The sequence below is a fragment of the Dipodomys ordii genome, unplaced genomic scaffold (assembly GCF_000151885.1).
Source record: "Dipodomys ordii isolate 6190 unplaced genomic scaffold, Dord_2.0 Scaffold72, whole genome shotgun sequence".
Taxonomy (NCBI): Eukaryota; Metazoa; Chordata; class Mammalia; order Rodentia; family Heteromyidae; genus Dipodomys; species Dipodomys ordii.
The window spans coordinates 9,963,050-9,979,980 of NW_012267288.1; the positions used below are offsets into that span (position 1 = coordinate 9,963,050).

Below are 16,931 nucleotides of genomic sequence, written 5' to 3' on the forward strand. Positions count from 1 at the left end.
TCTTTGTTGCTTTGTATGTCCCTCCCCCACAGTATAACCCCTGCTTTCACTGTATTTGATGTCGGTATAATTTGTGGAGGGGAAGGGGAAAAACAAATCGTTTAAATAGGGATAAAGGTGGACCCATTGCAACAATGAGATGTACAAGTCGTTATGTCGAAAACGAACTTTACAACTTCGGTTGGGGGGGTGTCAAGGTGGGGGAGAGGGTGGGAAGGGATGGGAAGGGGAAACAAAGGAGGAGGCTACAATGCTTGATAAGAAATGTACTCATTATCTTACCCATGTAATTGCAACCCCTCTGTACAGTATTTTCACAATAAAAAATATATATATTGGAAAAAAAAGAAAAAATACCAGGAATATTCATCACAAAAATAATTAGCCATACTAAGTGTATTCAGATTAAACTTGCAAAATTCATTCTACAACTTCATTGTGAAGATGTATAAACCTGTCTTTTCATTTAAATGTGCTAAATAGATTTGCTCTTATCACCTAGCAACAGTCTAGAGCCTATTTAGAAAATAGCGTTTACATTTTTCCTAGTGAAGAGATGTTAAGACCTCTTATTTGGAATCTCAAGTAGATATGATCCATGGTACCATGGGAAGGAAATTATGGAGTTGCCCTGCCATTACCTAGTTAGATGACATCATTTAGATGCTTTTTTCCTCTGTTTCATTATCTCTGCAAAGAGGAGTTCCTGAGTCATTTCTCTGATCTTTCCAACAATGATCTCAAGAAAAATAATCGTTTTCAGGTAGCTACAGGTGTCCTAGAAACAAGATCATTCTTTTGCTTAAATCCACTTTCTATCAATTGCATAAGCTTCATTTCAAATTCAATACATGCTACAAGTATAGGAGTATGAATGATCTTTTATCAGGTCCAATTGAATCCCAGTTTTATCTTAAAGACCTGATTTTCATCATCATTTTATTAATATAGTTACTATTTTCCTTGCTTCCTCTTCTTTCTCAACCTTCTTTCCATCCTCATCCTTCATCTTTTCCCTTTTTTCATTGTCTGTGTTTGTTCCTTTATGCCTTTCTCTCATAAGCAGCATATGCAGAAACCAACAAATATTTACATATATATACATATATATGTTTCTACTCATGAAAGAAAGTGATGTAGAGATTATATTTCTGCAATGAGCAACTGAAAAGTTATAATAAAAATTAAATATTTTCAGCCATTGGACAGCAGATAACTCAAAATTGTGATCCATAAGAGAATGGAGACAAACAGAAAACTTGACCATTGCTTTCAACTTTATCCATAAAGGTGGCTTTTTGTTCTAGACTACAAAAGAGCCTATCATCTGTCAGCATTAAAAAGACATATTGAAGACTTAGAGGGTAAGATAGTCTTTGTGGAACTAAGTACTAGAGGAAGAAGGAGATAGTCACAGAATTCAGTGGGATTTTAAGAAAAATATTGCCTTGCCAGGTACACTGGCTTAGTCTGCAATCCTAAGTAGTTAGGAGGTAGAAAAGATCAGTATTCTGGATGTGTCCTATCAGTGTGAATCATTTTTACACCTAAGAATAAGTCACTGTGTTCAGTAAATTAACAAGTTTCAAAAGAACAATCATGTAATCATTTTAGCACCCACTCATAATGAAAACACATGGCAAAATTACACATAGAGCAAATTCATCACTCTGAAGAGCATTTATGAAAAATATACTGTTGAGATCATATTAATGGTTAAAGGAAAAAAAAAAGGAATGCTCTGTTCTTAACATTAAAAAAGGCCACAGCATTGACTCATACTCTGTATAGACGAAAGGGTGATTCTAAAATTTATTTGGAAATGGAAATTATCTAAAATAGCTAATGTAGTTTGGAAAAAGAATGGCATTGGAAGACTCACTATACCTGATTTAGTCAAAATAATCGTGGCATTGTGATTTTGGCATGAATATCAATGGAAGAGCATAAAGATTCCAGAAATAGATTCATCCATATGTGATCATCGTTGACAAAGATGCCAAGGTAATTCAAGGAAAACAGAAAAATCTTTTCCAAAAACAGTGCTGAAAACATTAGATATCCATATGCAAAAATACCTTGAACTGTACCTCATATCAGATGAATATTATTTCAAAAGAAAACCATAAAATTAGAAGAAGAAACATAAGGAAAATTGTTATGATTTGGGATTAAGCAAAGATGAAATATGTTCTGAATAAAATTAATTGGGATTAAATTTATTTATAATTAAAATTTCATTTATCATTAAAAATACATGTTTTTTGTAGAAAAATTGCTAAGGGAATGAAAACCAATGTAAATTAAAAGAAAATATTTTCAAGACATAGACAATAAAAGATTTATTTAGATTGAGGAAATAAAATGCTGAAATAAGGATACAGGTTGGCCCATTGTAATAATGAGATGTACAAGACACTATGGTGAAAATGAACTTTACAACTTCAGAGGGTGGGAGGAATTGTGGAGGTGGGGGTGGAGGGGATGGTAGGGGAAAAACAGAGGAGGAGGTAACAATGCTCTATAGGAAGTGTACTCATTACCTTACTAATATAACTGAACCCCTCTGTACAGTATTTTTACAATAAAAAATATATACTAAAAAGAATTCTAACACCTAAAAAGATAAACCACCATTTTAAATTCTGAAATTTGAATAAATACTTGAAAGAAAATATACACATAGAAAAGTGTTAGTTATTAGAGAAATGCAGATTCAATCTACTGTAAGCCCCTAAAATGGCTAAAATTAGAAAGCCATGTAATATCAAAGGTTGATGAGAAATGAAACAATTAGAAATCTTATATATTACTAGTAATAGTGCATTGGATAACAGTTTGATACTTTAAATATCCACTTATATGTTTTACTCCATTTTGTGCTACATTATTGGAATAGTACAGACTGTATAATTTATAATGAACAGAAATTTATTCCTCATACTTCTTGAAGCTGAGAAGTCCAAGGTTAAGCTGCTGGGTTCTGGCATGGGCAGTTTACTGCATCATAAATTGGCAGGAGGCATCATATTATGGAACTGCAAAGAGAAGATGAGGCAGAAAGTGACAGAAAAACGGGGTAAAAGGGGAGAGAAGGCAGAGAAGTGGGGAGAAACAAAGAGGATGGGGCTGAGGGTATGGAGTAGGAGACCATCTCCATTTTATAATGAAGCTACTTGTGATAAGTATGCTTAATCCATTCATGAGTGTGAAGCCCTCAACATCTAATTACCTCTTAAAGTTCTTGCTTCTTATTGCAGTTAACAATAGCTATTAAATTTCAACATGAATTTTGCTGGTGACTGACACTGAAACCCTAGCACCATATGACCCAGCCATTTAACTTGCAGATTAATTCACTGAAGAGAAATGCAAATATGTATCCATACAAATGTTTACTTGTTCATAGATGCTTTGAGATATAGACAAAAACTGGAAACAGCCCCAGTTCATAAACTAGTAATTGATAAATTGTGTTCAATCAATTTAATAGTATCTTAGTAAGAAAGTATCTTAGTAGTATCTAGCATCTTAGTACTATCTTAGATTACTAATATAACAATAACATGCAATATCTCAAAAGAACTAAGCTAAATTAAGGAACCTAGAAATGAAAGCATGCACATGGAATCATTCCATTTATGTGAGATTCTAGAAAAGGTTAAAGCACATTACAGACAGCCCCAAGTCCAAGAGCCAGAGTGAGTGTTTGGGGAAGGGTTAGAGGCAAGAAAACTTTGGAGTGACTTAAGTATTTTACATGTTGATCTGCATAGTGATTATGTGACTATATGGATTCTTTAAATGTGTTGAATTGCATACTTTCAATCATCAAGTTGTATTTCATATAAATTATACCCCAGGAACTGAACTCTGCTTCTAATTTATTATTCCTCTGAAGGCATTCTAGGCTTTTGTCACACCCTAGAACCTTTTCAGATTGGGACTTGGCCCAATCCTCCTCGTTAGTGTTGTGTTATTTCATTACATACATTAAAAAGTTTTAATTTTTAAAAGAAATGCAAATCAAAACAACATTGAGATTCTACCTCACCAGTTAGAATAGCTATAATCAAGAAATCTAACAACAGATGCTGGAGGGGATGTGGCCAAAAGGGAACCCTACTACACTGTTGGTGAGAACGTAAACTTCTTCAACCACTCTGGAAAGCAGTATGGAGGTTCCTCAAAAGACTCCGCATACAGCTCCCCTATGACCCAGCCATCTCAATTCTGGGCATTTGCCCAAATGATCACAAACAAGGCCATACTAAAGCTACCAGCACAACTACCTTTATCACAGCATTATTCACCATAGCTAAGATGTATAACCAACCCAGATGCCCCTCAGTAGATGAATGGATCAAGAAAATGTGTGTGTGTGTGTGTGTGTGTGTGTGTGTATGTGTGTGTGTGAATTCTATGCCTCCATCAGAAAGAATGACATTGCCCCATTTGTTAGGAAATGAAAAGACTTGAAAAAATTATATTAAGCGAAGTAAGCCAGACCTATACAAACAAAGGTACAATGATTTTCTTATTTGCAATAACTAGTATACATCTAGGATAATCTTATTAGACAAACAGAAAAGGTCAAAAGCTATGTATATATGACCATATAAAATGATGTTAAGTGAAATCAAACCCAAGATAGGGACACAAGAGGGTTTATTTTTACTGTTGTTTTGAATGAACTATGTGATTTTTTTTTGTTTCTTTTGTATATTTTTCCCCCTACGGTATAACCCCTGTTTTCACTCTATTTGATTCCGTTGCCCTGCAACTTTTATATACTTTTATCTAATTTGGGGAGGGGAAAGGAAATAACAAAATGCTGAAATAAGGATACAGGTTGACCCATTGTAACAATGAGATGTACAAGACACTATGTTGAAAAAGAATGGAGGTTCCTCAAAAGACTCCACATAGAGCTCCCCTATGACCCAGCAGTCCCACTTTTGGACATTTACCTGAATGATCACAAACAAGACCATACTAAAGCTACCAGCACAACTATGTTTATTACAGCCTTATTTACCATAGCTAAGATATAGAACCAACCCAGATGCCCCTCAGTAGATGAATGGATCAAGAAAATGTAGTATATATACACAATGGAATTCTATGCCTCCATCGTAAAGAATGACATTGCTCCATTTGTTAGGAAATGGAAAGAGTTGGAAAAAATTATATTAAGTGAAGTAAGCCAGGCCTAAAGAAACATAAGTCCCATGGTTTCCCTTATTTGCAATAACTAGTATATGTCTGAGATAAGCAGAAATGGTCAGATAAGTTGATGTTAAGCAAAATGAACCCCAAGTTAAGGACTCAAATGTTTTTTCTTGCTTGCGATTGTGTCTAGCATAGTTATAAGATATTTCTTTGTTGCTTTGTATGTCCCTCCCCCACGGTATAAGCCCTGCTTTCACTGTATTTGATGTTGGTATAATTTGTGGAGAGGAAGGGAAGAAAACAAATCATTTAAATAGGGATACAGGTGGACCCATTGCACCAATGAGATGTATAAGATCTTATGTCGAAAATGAACTATATATCTTTGGTGTAGGGTAGAGGGGTAGTTGTGAGGCTGGGGGGAGATGGGAAAGGATGGTAAGGGGAAACAAAGGAGGCACCAATGCTTGATAAGAAATGTATTCATTATCTTGCCCATGTAATTGTAACCCCTCTGTACGGTATTTTCACAATTAAAAAAAAAAAAACTTTACAATTTGGAGAGGGGAGAGGAATTGGGGAGGTAGGGAAGGAAGGCATAGTAGGGGGAAATAAAGGAGGGAGTAATAATGCTGGATAGTAAATGCACTCATTGACTTACTTATGTAACTGTAACCCCTCTGTACAGTATCATTACAATAAAAGTATACATTTAAAACGTTTTAATTTTTATGTATCTCAATGTTCACTTTGATTCCATAATCAGTTCTGGAAAATTCTCCACCCTAGTTTCTTTTTAGTCTCTTCCTCTGGAGCTTTGAGTACCTGATATTATACTTTATCATGCTCTGAGGCATATTTCTCCAAGATCTCTCACATGTTTTATTTCTTTCTTGTGTGTTGAATTTTCTAAGAAAAATTTAAATATACATATTCTACTTCAGTACTTTAAAAAATACCAATCTGTTTTTTAACCTACTTACTTAGTTACATATTTTTAAATTTTTAGATGTTCTGCTTGGCTCTTTATAAAATGTCTGTCTTTAAAAACTATGACATTTTTGCTTATGTTTTAAATCTGTTTCTGATTTTTGAAATATACATAGCCTATATACTGTGTTTGGTAAAGTTTGTGTTTGAAATTATTGGGAGTGACTAATTCTATTGTTCATTTTCTGTCCTGACTCACTAATGGCAGCTATTTCCTTGTGGCACATTTTATTTGGGTTTCTGGGTTCCTATTGGTTGAAATTTATTTACAGAAAACCCCAAACTCAGTTTTAGGACACAGGAGTGCAGGATCAATTAACTCCTAACTTTCCCAAAATATATATGTGGTGTGAAATTGAACCATAACATTACTTGAGAGCAAAAGAGGATAGATTCTTAAGGGAATTTTTTTCCTCATTCAGAGACTAGAAGTCGCCCCCCCCCATTTTCCTTTCCAATGACAGAATGTTTTCCCCTATGATTCTACTTATCAATAATGGTAAGGCCTTTGTTCTAACTTTTAATGTTCCTGGGCCTTATGCTATCTTTGCTGGTCATTTTAAGGACCCAAATCCAGAATCCAGGGCAGAGTATACCTCAGTGTACCCATCTTGACAGTGAGTAAATCAATAGAATAGTTGGAAAAATAAAGAAATGAGAATATCTCTAATCAAGCTGGCTATCTCTGGCTCATGCCACAGGTATGAGATTTGAAGATTGTGGTTTGAAGCCACCAGAAAGCTAAAAGTGGAGCTGTGGCTCAAGTAGTAAACCAATTGATTTGAGTGAGCAAAAATTTTAAAAAGCTCATGGAAAGCACCCAGGCACTGAGTTCAAGCCCCAGGACCCATCATCTCCCAAAAGAAAAATACCTATAATCTTAAATGATTAATACAAATTATCTGTCCTAATTCTACATGGTATATGTGAGCATGTGCATTTGGGAAATGCATTTTAATAAGATGGTATCTTCTTGAACTAAAGAAATATGTGAAGAGAATTTTTAAAATTTTATTATCAGGATGCTGTACAGAGGGGTTACATGAATAATGTAATGAGTATATTTCTTGTCTAGCACTGTTTTCCCCTCCTTTGTTTTTCTCCTACTATCCCTTCCCTCCCCCACAACTCCCTCTTAAGTTGTAAAGTATATTGTGAGTTTCATTGTTTTAATGGGTCATCCTGTGTCATTGCTTCAGCATTTTGTTATTTCCCTTCCCTTCTCCAAATTAGGTAAATCTATATACAAGATGCAAGGTACCAAATCAAATACATTGACAACAGGGAAATATACCATAGGGGGAAGAACACACAAAAGAAATAAAAAAAATCACATAATACATTAAAAAATTTCTCTTGTGTCCATATCTTGGGATTCATTTTGCTTAGCATCATTTTATATAGTCATATGTACATAGCTTTTGATCTTTTCTGCTTGTCTGGTAAGATTATCCTAGATGTATACTAGTTATTGCAAATAAGGGAAACCATGGGACCTATGTTTCTTTGGGCCTGGCTTACTTCACTTAATATGATTTTTTCCAAGTCTTTCCATTTCCTAACAAATGGGGTGGTGTCATTCTTTCTAACAGAAGCATAGAATTCCATTATATATATAATATATATACACATACATATATAATAATATATTACATAATATATATTATATATAATAATATATTATATAATAATAAAAATAATATATATTATATATATACCACATTTTCTTGATCCATTCATGTACTGAGGGGCATCTGGGTTGGTTCCATATCTTAGTTATGGTGAATAATTCTGCGATAAACATGATTGTGCTGGTAGCTTTAGTATGGCCTTGTTTGTGATCGTCTGGGCAAATGCCCAAAAGTGGGATTGCTGGGTCTTAGCAGAGCTCTTTGTAGAGTCTTTTGAGGAACTCCATACTGCTTTCCAGAGTGGTGAAGAAGTTTACACTCTCACCAACAGTGTAGTAGGGTTCCTTTCCGGCCACATCTCCTCCACCATCTGTTGTTATTATTATTATTCTTGATTGTAGCCATTCTAACTGAGGTAAGGAGGAATCTCAATGTTGTGTGGCTATTGAAAATCTTCTCCCAATTCTTGGACTTTCAATTGATCTTGTTAGCTGTGTCCTTTGTTATGCAGAAACTCTGCAGTTTAATGCAATTCCATTTGTCCAACCTTTCTTTGATTTGTTGTGTTTCTGTGTAGTTATTAAGAAAATTTCAGCCTGTGCCAAGGAGCCCTAGAGTTTTTCCTATTCCTTCCTGTAATGTTTCCAGGGTATCTGCTTTCACTTTGAGGTCTTTGATCCATTTGGAGTTGATTCTGGTGCAGGATGATAGATAAGGATCTAGCTTTAATTTTCTACAGGTGTTTAACCGATTTTGCCAGCACCATTTACTGGAGAGGCTGTCTTTCTTCCATTCTATTTTTTTTAGCTCCTTTATCAAAGATTAGGTGGCTATGTGTCTGTGGGTTCAATTCTATCTTCAGTTCTATTCCATTGGTCCTCAGGTCTGTTCTTGTGGGAGTACCAAGCTGTTTTGATTACTATGGCTTTGTAGTATAATTTGAAGTTTGGTATTGATATTCCTCCAGCACTGTTCTTTCTACTAAGGCTTGTTTTTGCTATTTGGGGTCTTTTATTCTTCCATAGTAATCTTTGGATTGTTTCTTCTATTTCCTTGAAGAATGAGGTTGGAATATTGATAGGTATTGCATTGAATTTGTAGATAGCCTTGGGAAGTAGTGTCATTTTCATGATGTTGATCCTTCCAATCCAGGAGCATGGGAGTTTTTGCCACATTCTAAGTTCTGTTTTGATTTCCTTTTTTCAGTTTTTTAAAGTTTTCATCATAGAGGTCCTTCACTTCTTTGGTTAATTCCTAGGTATTTTATTTTTTGGGGGGTTATTATGAATGGAGTTGCTTTCCTGATGTCAGCCACACTGTGAAGAAAATTTTTGTAGTCAAGTGATGACACTGAAAAGGTTCAGAGACTTATAAAACATTGTTTTCAAGGTCAAATCAAATTGGAGGCAATCGTTCTGCATTCCATTTATAAGACCTAGGTAACTTGTCTTGGTAAAGCTAGTACTAAAAGTGTCTCTCTCTCTCTTTTTTCTTGGACAGGTAGTTAGAATACCATATAGAACTCATTTTTGACTGTCAAAAACAAAATTATTTTCAGGCTATTGATACCTACAACCTTGTGGGCTGACACCTTACTTAACTGTTAAATCACCTAAAGGATTATCTTGTCTTTCTTTTATGTGAATTTAGGAGTGCAAAGCTATTTAAAATCTCTTCTCTACAGAAATTCTATTAGGAGGATTATATTTCTTTTGTAATCTTGGAAAGGTCTATCCTAATATATTCACATCATAATTTTAAAGCTACTTTGGCTTATTTTTTTTAAAATTTAGATTGAAATCTGAGAGACAGAATATATTCTATGTATGTGGCATGAATTTACCAAAGAGTTCTTTAAAGCCTGTCTGAGGGGCTGGGAAGGTGGCACAGTGGTAGAGTGCTTGACTTGCATGCATGAGGCCCTGGGTTCGATTCCTCAGCACCACATAAGCAAAAAGAAAAAAGCTGGAAGTGGCGCTGTGGCTCAAGTGGTAGAGCGCTAGCCTTGAGCTGAAGAGCTGAGGGACAGCACCCAGGCCCAGAGTTCAGGCCCCACAACCGGACCCAAAAAAAAAAAAACCTGTCTGATATCTGTGTAAATTACTGTATGTTAGAGTCAACACTCAGCTATGAATGAGAGATGTAGATGAGACCACAAATAAATTGTACTCTTATGTACTACCCTCTACATATTTTAATATTCACAAACAGATATATTGTGTTTTCACATACTAGTATCCCAGAAGGAAATAAGAATAAAAGAAAAAGATTCATTGTATTATTAAAAATAGTCTACAGTCAGAGCACAACTGTGAGAAAAAGAAATTATTGAAGCATAGTTCAAGTAATTTGAAGAGACTGATGCTAATAGATAGGGAAGCCTGAACACATTCTGATTTATAAAATGAAAGAAAATAATGGGCCAACATAGACAATGGCAATAATAACTACCTCTCACTGTCTTCTGACTATGCAACAGACCTATATTCAGCCATTACTTAATGTTCATTGAATGATACATTTGTCCACTGAATAACTCTTTGAGTTAATAATACTTATGTGCCTAGTATTATAAAGGAAGATGTTTAAAATTACATAAGGTTGAAAGTGTACATATCAATCCCATTTTAAAGACTGGGGAATTTAAATTTAAAGACTGGGAATTGAACTCAGGGCCATTCTACCACTTGAACCAGACTTCCCATTCCTTTGGTTTTAGATTATTTTTTAGATGAGATCTCACTGACTTTTCTTGGGCTGACTAGGATGCTCTCTTGTTCTCTACTTCCTAAGTAGCTACAGTTATAGACAGGGGCCATCACACTGGCCTCTGAAGTGCATTTACAGGCTTACTTGTGGGTAATAGTGTCAAGATTAAGATTGGTTTTGTCTCTTTCTACAACTTGTGGGCTTTACAATTTATTTTTCTGCCCTTTTGCTAGTATTCTTCACTCTTTGGTTATTTGTCATTCATCATCATTCTTCATCACTTTGTACAATATAGTCTTCTAGGCTGCTGTGGTATTTTTGTGAGTAAGAAAGACACAATTCCACTGGTTATATTCTAGAAGGGGTGGATAGTATACTCATAAACCTACAAAGGTATAGCAAGTGTTAATGGATGCAATAAAGAAAGTAATGGGTGCACTTAAGATTGCTAGATAAAAGGTGTACTTCAGGTTGTTCGATGTGATGGTCAGTGCTAGAAAATGTACAACTGCCACTGGCACTTTGATAGTGTGGTTGTTTTCTATCACAAGTGTCTTGATTCCTTGGTTTAAATGACATAAAAGCTCAAGCTGGTTTTGCTAGTTCCTAGAATATGTCTGGCTTAAAACTTTCCACTTTATTGCTGGATTCACTACATATTTCTTTTGTTTTTCACAACCAGGAATTTCTTGATTCAATTTTTTTATATTCTCAATAACCAGGCAAGTTTTATGTAGTTTGTGGTATGTATATTATCATTATTGTTCCATATACTATAGACACTGCCACTCCCAATTGCTGAACATGAGAGAGACATAAATCATCAACCAGTAGTTCTCACTAAGTCTCAGAAGACTCACTAAGTGTCACTAAGACTTCAGAATCCTTTTTCCTGTAGTCTCAAGGTAGTAATTGCCAAGCATTTGAGGTTGCCATGAGATCTGAGATCTTGGTTAGTAACTTTCTTAACAGTAAGGAATTCTTATTAAGTTGAACAGTTCTAGGAACAAGAGACCTGGTTTCCTGATAACTAGCTGATCAGTGTTGTACATGTGACAGCTGTCAGAATATGGCTCCATTCAGGGATTCCTATGTCTCTCATATCATTAGATAGTCCCAAACACTGTGACTATATGTGCATTTATACATATCCATAGACACCACAGTTCACATTGATCTATTTGGAATGTATTCCAGGACCCACAATGAATGTCTGAAACCTGGAATAGTGCTATATGCTATGCACACTATGTTATTCCTATACGTGCATACCCATGACCCATCAGGGACATTCCTGCCAGGGCTGGCTTTGAACCTTGTTCCTCAGATCTCAGCCACCTGAGTAGCTAGGATTGCAGTATGAGCCAGTGGTGCCCAGCTCCATGATTCTTTTTTTTTTTTTTTTTGTGAATGCTCCATGATTCTTAAGCAGTTATTAGAAGAAAAAATGGGGGGAAAGTATATATTAAAAATACTTTGTTTAATCAGGTGAGCACAAATGTTTGGAGTTATTAGAAGAATCTGTTTTACCAACAATTAGGAAAGTAAAGTCTTATTATTAACACTTGATGAAGGATATTAGTTCCTAGCAGCAATCCTCATGATAAAAGCAGTACTGTTGTCAAGGACTAATGGCATGATTTTAATTGAAGAACACTTATATTGCCAAGTATATGATGATGGTTAGATGTGTTCAACTTGTTTTTGCTTCTCTCTGAAAAGCTGAAATCCTTCTTCCCAGTAGTAATTAAAAATAACAGCAGTCATTAAGTTACTGTGGGGTTCTAATGGCCACAACATTGCTTCCTTGAATGAGTGACTTACTGATCTAAAGCAAAGCAATTCAACACTGAAATTATCTTGAAAATTAAAAACCAACCTAGAAAAGGAATGGTTGCAAATTCTGTAGTACCAATTAATGTGTAGTTTTCCTTCTTTTATGTATTATTCTGAACATATACAACTTGTACAGAAGAAAAATGTTCCTGTAGGGATTCCACATCAAGAACACAATGCCAATCTCAGATTCTGAACTCTATAGCCCTGAGGGACATGTCCTTTCTCTCATCCATCCATCCATCCATCATCTATCTATCCATCCAATCATCTATCCATTCAGAAAAAGAATTTATTTTGAAGCTTCTTTGTGCTAGACATTTTTCATGTGTATGAGGAAACAAGAGAAGGGGAAATTTATTGTAGGATTGGGATAGCATTTGATTGGTTGTACTATACTATAAACCAATTCTTTGTTATTGAGTATTTAGATAAACTGATTTTTTAAAGACAAGGCTATAAAACAACTGAATTGACCATCACTTATAATAAACGTTTGTCCCAATTTCAGATTATTTTCAGGCAATGGGTTTCTACACATAGAGTAAATAGATCTAAGGGCAAAATGCGTGTGTCTGAAAACCTTAGCAAAGTAGATCCCAAATGGAAAAGCATACAAAAATATTGTATCCTCTTAGATTGCCACTGACACTGTTTGAAAAAAGTTATGTCCATTTCCTTGCCAGTATTAAGAATGTAGGAATTCTATAAATATCATCTCTTGTTGGTTTTTAATCTTTAAGAGGTTTAAAATGTTTCTCATTTTAAGAATAATCAGTGATGATCAAAGCATTTAACTGATAATGTTAGTTTATCTTTAACAAGACATCATCCAGATAATGTTCTTTCATATAAATACTAAATTTTAAAGTCTTAAAGAGGTTATAAAAAGAGCCATTGATTTTAGAAGTTTATTTTACTGAAAAGATGAAATCTTAAGTTATCTACAAACAAATTGGAAAAGCTGAATAGCAACATAAAGAGCAAAATGTTAGAGCTAGATGTGGTAGCTTCTATCACTCAGCTACATGAGAAGCTGATATTAGGAGGATCATGATTCCAGACTAGCCTGGGCAGAGGAGTTCAAAAGATTCCATCCTAAAGAAAGCTTGGTCTGGTGGCATACATTTGCCATCCCATCCACAATGGGAAGCATAAAACAGGAGAATCATGGTATACATACACTCCTTGTTAAATAACCAAAAAATAACTAGTGCCAAAAAGCATTGGAGTTATGTGGCTCAGCAATAGAGTGCCTATTTAGCAAGTATGAGACCTTGATTTCAAAACCCAAGTACTGCCACATAAAATAAATAAATATTTACAAGATTTAATAAAGATTGCAAAATGCAACTATTTTTTGTGAGGCACATAACATTTCATAAGTATATATTTAGATCTGATTTATTAAATGAAATAGCAAAACATTATATTTGGTATTAGTGTTTTTTATTTAAGTGCAGAATTTCTACTTACAGAAATATGAAAGGAAAGAGAAACTGTAGATAGACTTTACCAGGACCTAACTACATTTTACTTAAAAAGGAAGGTATGGTGTGGCTTCAAGGTAAACCTATCTGTTGTATCTTCCTAACGTTTCTGCCCTTTCTGAGTTTGTCTGTTTAGCTGTTGGAGGTTTCCTTTCTGTTCTTATCTCAGCAGTTATTCTGTTTATTTCCAGAACCATAGGACATAAAAACCGGTATGTCAAAGTCCCTCGTGGTCACATTTGGGTTGAAGGTGATCATCATGGACACAGTTTTGACAGTAATTCTTTTGGTCCGGTAAGTCATCTTATGTCTTCTTGCTGATATAAATGGATTTCAAAGATGGCACCAAGTGTAAATCAGAGGGGTTGCTTGGGAAATTTAGCCAAGACAGGTTGGAGGTTTTGTAATATAACAGTATATGTTTTGAAATGTCTTTCTAAATATCATAGGTGTTTTGAACCTATTGAGGTACATGTGTGTTTGCTTATAGCTTATGAGAAAATAAAAACCTTAAAGACTTCAAAGGACTGAAACACGTTCTGTGCTGGTTGACTGGGTCTAGTAAGAACGACCTTCTTTATATCACAGAAATAATTGGTAGCAGTTTGCAGTTAAAGACATACAAACCACAATTTTCTAACAAATCACAATTTTCTAAATTGTATAAAAAATTGGATAGTGATAGAAATCCTATTGGTCAGTATTGGGTAGGAAATGAATTCTCTCTTTGGATCCCCGCTCAACCTGAAAAACTAGATCAACAATGACAGATTAGCAAGAAAGAATTAGAAACATTTAATATAAGCTTTATGTGACATGAGAGTCCTCATAGGGAAATGAAGACCCACATAAGTGGCAACTAGGTTTAACAAAGGCAAGTGACCAAATTATAAGAAGAGGTTTCACAAAGATAAGACCTATCTTGACACAGTTTCGGCCTACTGCATTCTCTCAGTAGTGACATCATCAAAAATTTTCCTTGTCTTCTACTAGGAGTATAACTGCCATGGGAGAGCTTTGTTGCCTATGTTTACGAACAAAAAGGGGAGATGAGCATGACCTCCTCGCACCTGCCATCTTTCCAAAGTGCCTTTAGATTGAAATAATCCTCTAATCAATGTGGCGTCCCACTCAAAAGTAATTGTTAGCATTATATTAATAGTAGAAATACTAACATCATTTATTTTATTACTACACAAAATATATAATTAAAGTGATATTTGAAAAGCTTTATTCCCCCTAGTTTTGTCTAAAAGTAAATGCTGGCAGTCTCAAAATTACCTCTTTTACATGTTATAAGGGGCCAATTTATTGTCACTTAAGTAGTGACAATACTCTACTCTGGCTAAAAGAACGATAATAGAGCTGAGATTGGATAAGTGTAATAGTAAGCAAGAGTAAACTTTAAGAGACTTTTCTACTTTGTATAGTTATACTGAAAATTTTTCATTAAACAGCCCTTTAAGACCTTTGTCTCTGAATAGTTATTACACAAAACATCAATTAATCTTAACAGTAAGTTGTCCTGAAGTAAGATAGTTAGTAGACATGCTGGAAATGTTTTGGGTACTTGTAATAAAAGGGTGTATTATCATGAAATCTGGTAGTAACTTGACAGTGAAAATAAGTTACCTCTATATAGTTCTGTTTCTTTTCCATCATTCTGTATATATATTCTGTGTATTATTGGTTCATACTGTTGGCCAAGGCCATCTTAGAATTTTAGTTCAGTTAGATTTTTACTGGCTAGACTAGTGATTTTGAAATGATGTGCATTTTAAAAAGTGCTATTTTGTTATTAGTTGTTGGTTATGTGGGAAATAGTTTGAGATGGGTTTCCATGGTTTTGTTATTATATTAAAGGTGATATGGTACTGCTCCATATTCATATTATTTTAACTGAATTGTTTCCTTTGTTTGCTTGTTTGGAAAGGGAGTCTAGTGTTGACAGCCAGGACACTGGTTGTGGCAAAAACTTTGAGAGTTTATGAGTTATAGTGCAGCTCCAACAATGTGCCACTTTCTGTTTTGCACTTAATAGTACTGCTTTGAAACATTAAACTATGAATATAATAGTACTTAATGCCATTTGGTTTAAATCCTGTTTTGAAATGAAATCTATTTGTTAATTATAATTGAAATCAGTAATTTGCTACAAAAGCACAAACTACTTTGAAGTTTAGCATTTTTTTAATAATGAATAGAAAAATATTTGTGCATGCTGATGCTGGCTTTTGACATGAATTGGTCTAAGCTACTGATTTTCACTCTGTAGATTAGTATTGTTTTGTTTTACCAAAATTAGCTGAATTATCTTTTCAAGAATGAAACCACTTGACACATCTTCCATCAATGTATCTTTGTTTTCTGGAGATACACATATATATGTATATATTCAAAATGTGCTTTTATATTTTCTATAACTAAGAAAACTCACTTTTAGTTTTTAGAAGGTAGAGGAGAAAACAACTTTACCAAAATTCCCATAATCATTACTTAAATCCTAATTGACGATTTTTGAATGTTCAGAGATTTCTTACTGCATTTTCCAAGAATCAATGATTATCTAAATAATTTGTTAATGATTTTAATGTTTTTCTAATTCTAAAACATAAAACCTAGGTTTTATATTAAACTTAATATTGAAAATCGTATTTGTATAAGAATTTTCAGAAGAAATTTTAAGCATATTTACCGACTATATATAGATTAATGATATCCAGGCTTTCTAGATAATTCTTGGTCATATCTTCTAGGAAGAAGGTAATGTGCTTTTCTTGACATTAACAATATATTTAGAAGTAGCTAGAGTTATTTAGAATGGTTTTCTGTAGAAATTGAAACTTTCAATCTTTATTTATTTCCTATACAACTTCAGAAGTTTTAGTAGTTTTATCTAGAATCTACTCAGTTTATTTCAACTTGCTGCCTACAGGCAATCATAACAGCAGGCATTCTCCATACTCAAGTAGACTAAGAAAATGATTGCCTCATTCTTCATATTATTGTATTTTATTATTTCCTATTGTTAATATAGTTATTTGCTTTTTTAAAAATTTTATTTAGTCATTTGCTTTGACTTTGTTTGTTGCAATTATGTAGG

General features: G+C 34.2%; 1 protein-coding gene across 2 annotated transcripts in view; it reads left to right on the forward strand.

Annotated features, from left to right (window-relative positions):
- Immp2l (inner mitochondrial membrane peptidase subunit 2) overlaps positions 1-16,931 on the forward strand; it is an 863,335-nt gene that overhangs the window by 656,599 nt on the left and 189,805 nt on the right. For both annotated transcript variants that reach the window (XM_013024067.1, XM_013024066.1), the window contains one exon: positions 14,020-14,122. In XM_013024067.1, coding sequence (XP_012879521.1) covers positions 14,020-14,122 — 103 coding nt within the window. The remainder of the gene's footprint in view (positions 1-14,019; positions 14,123-16,931) is intronic.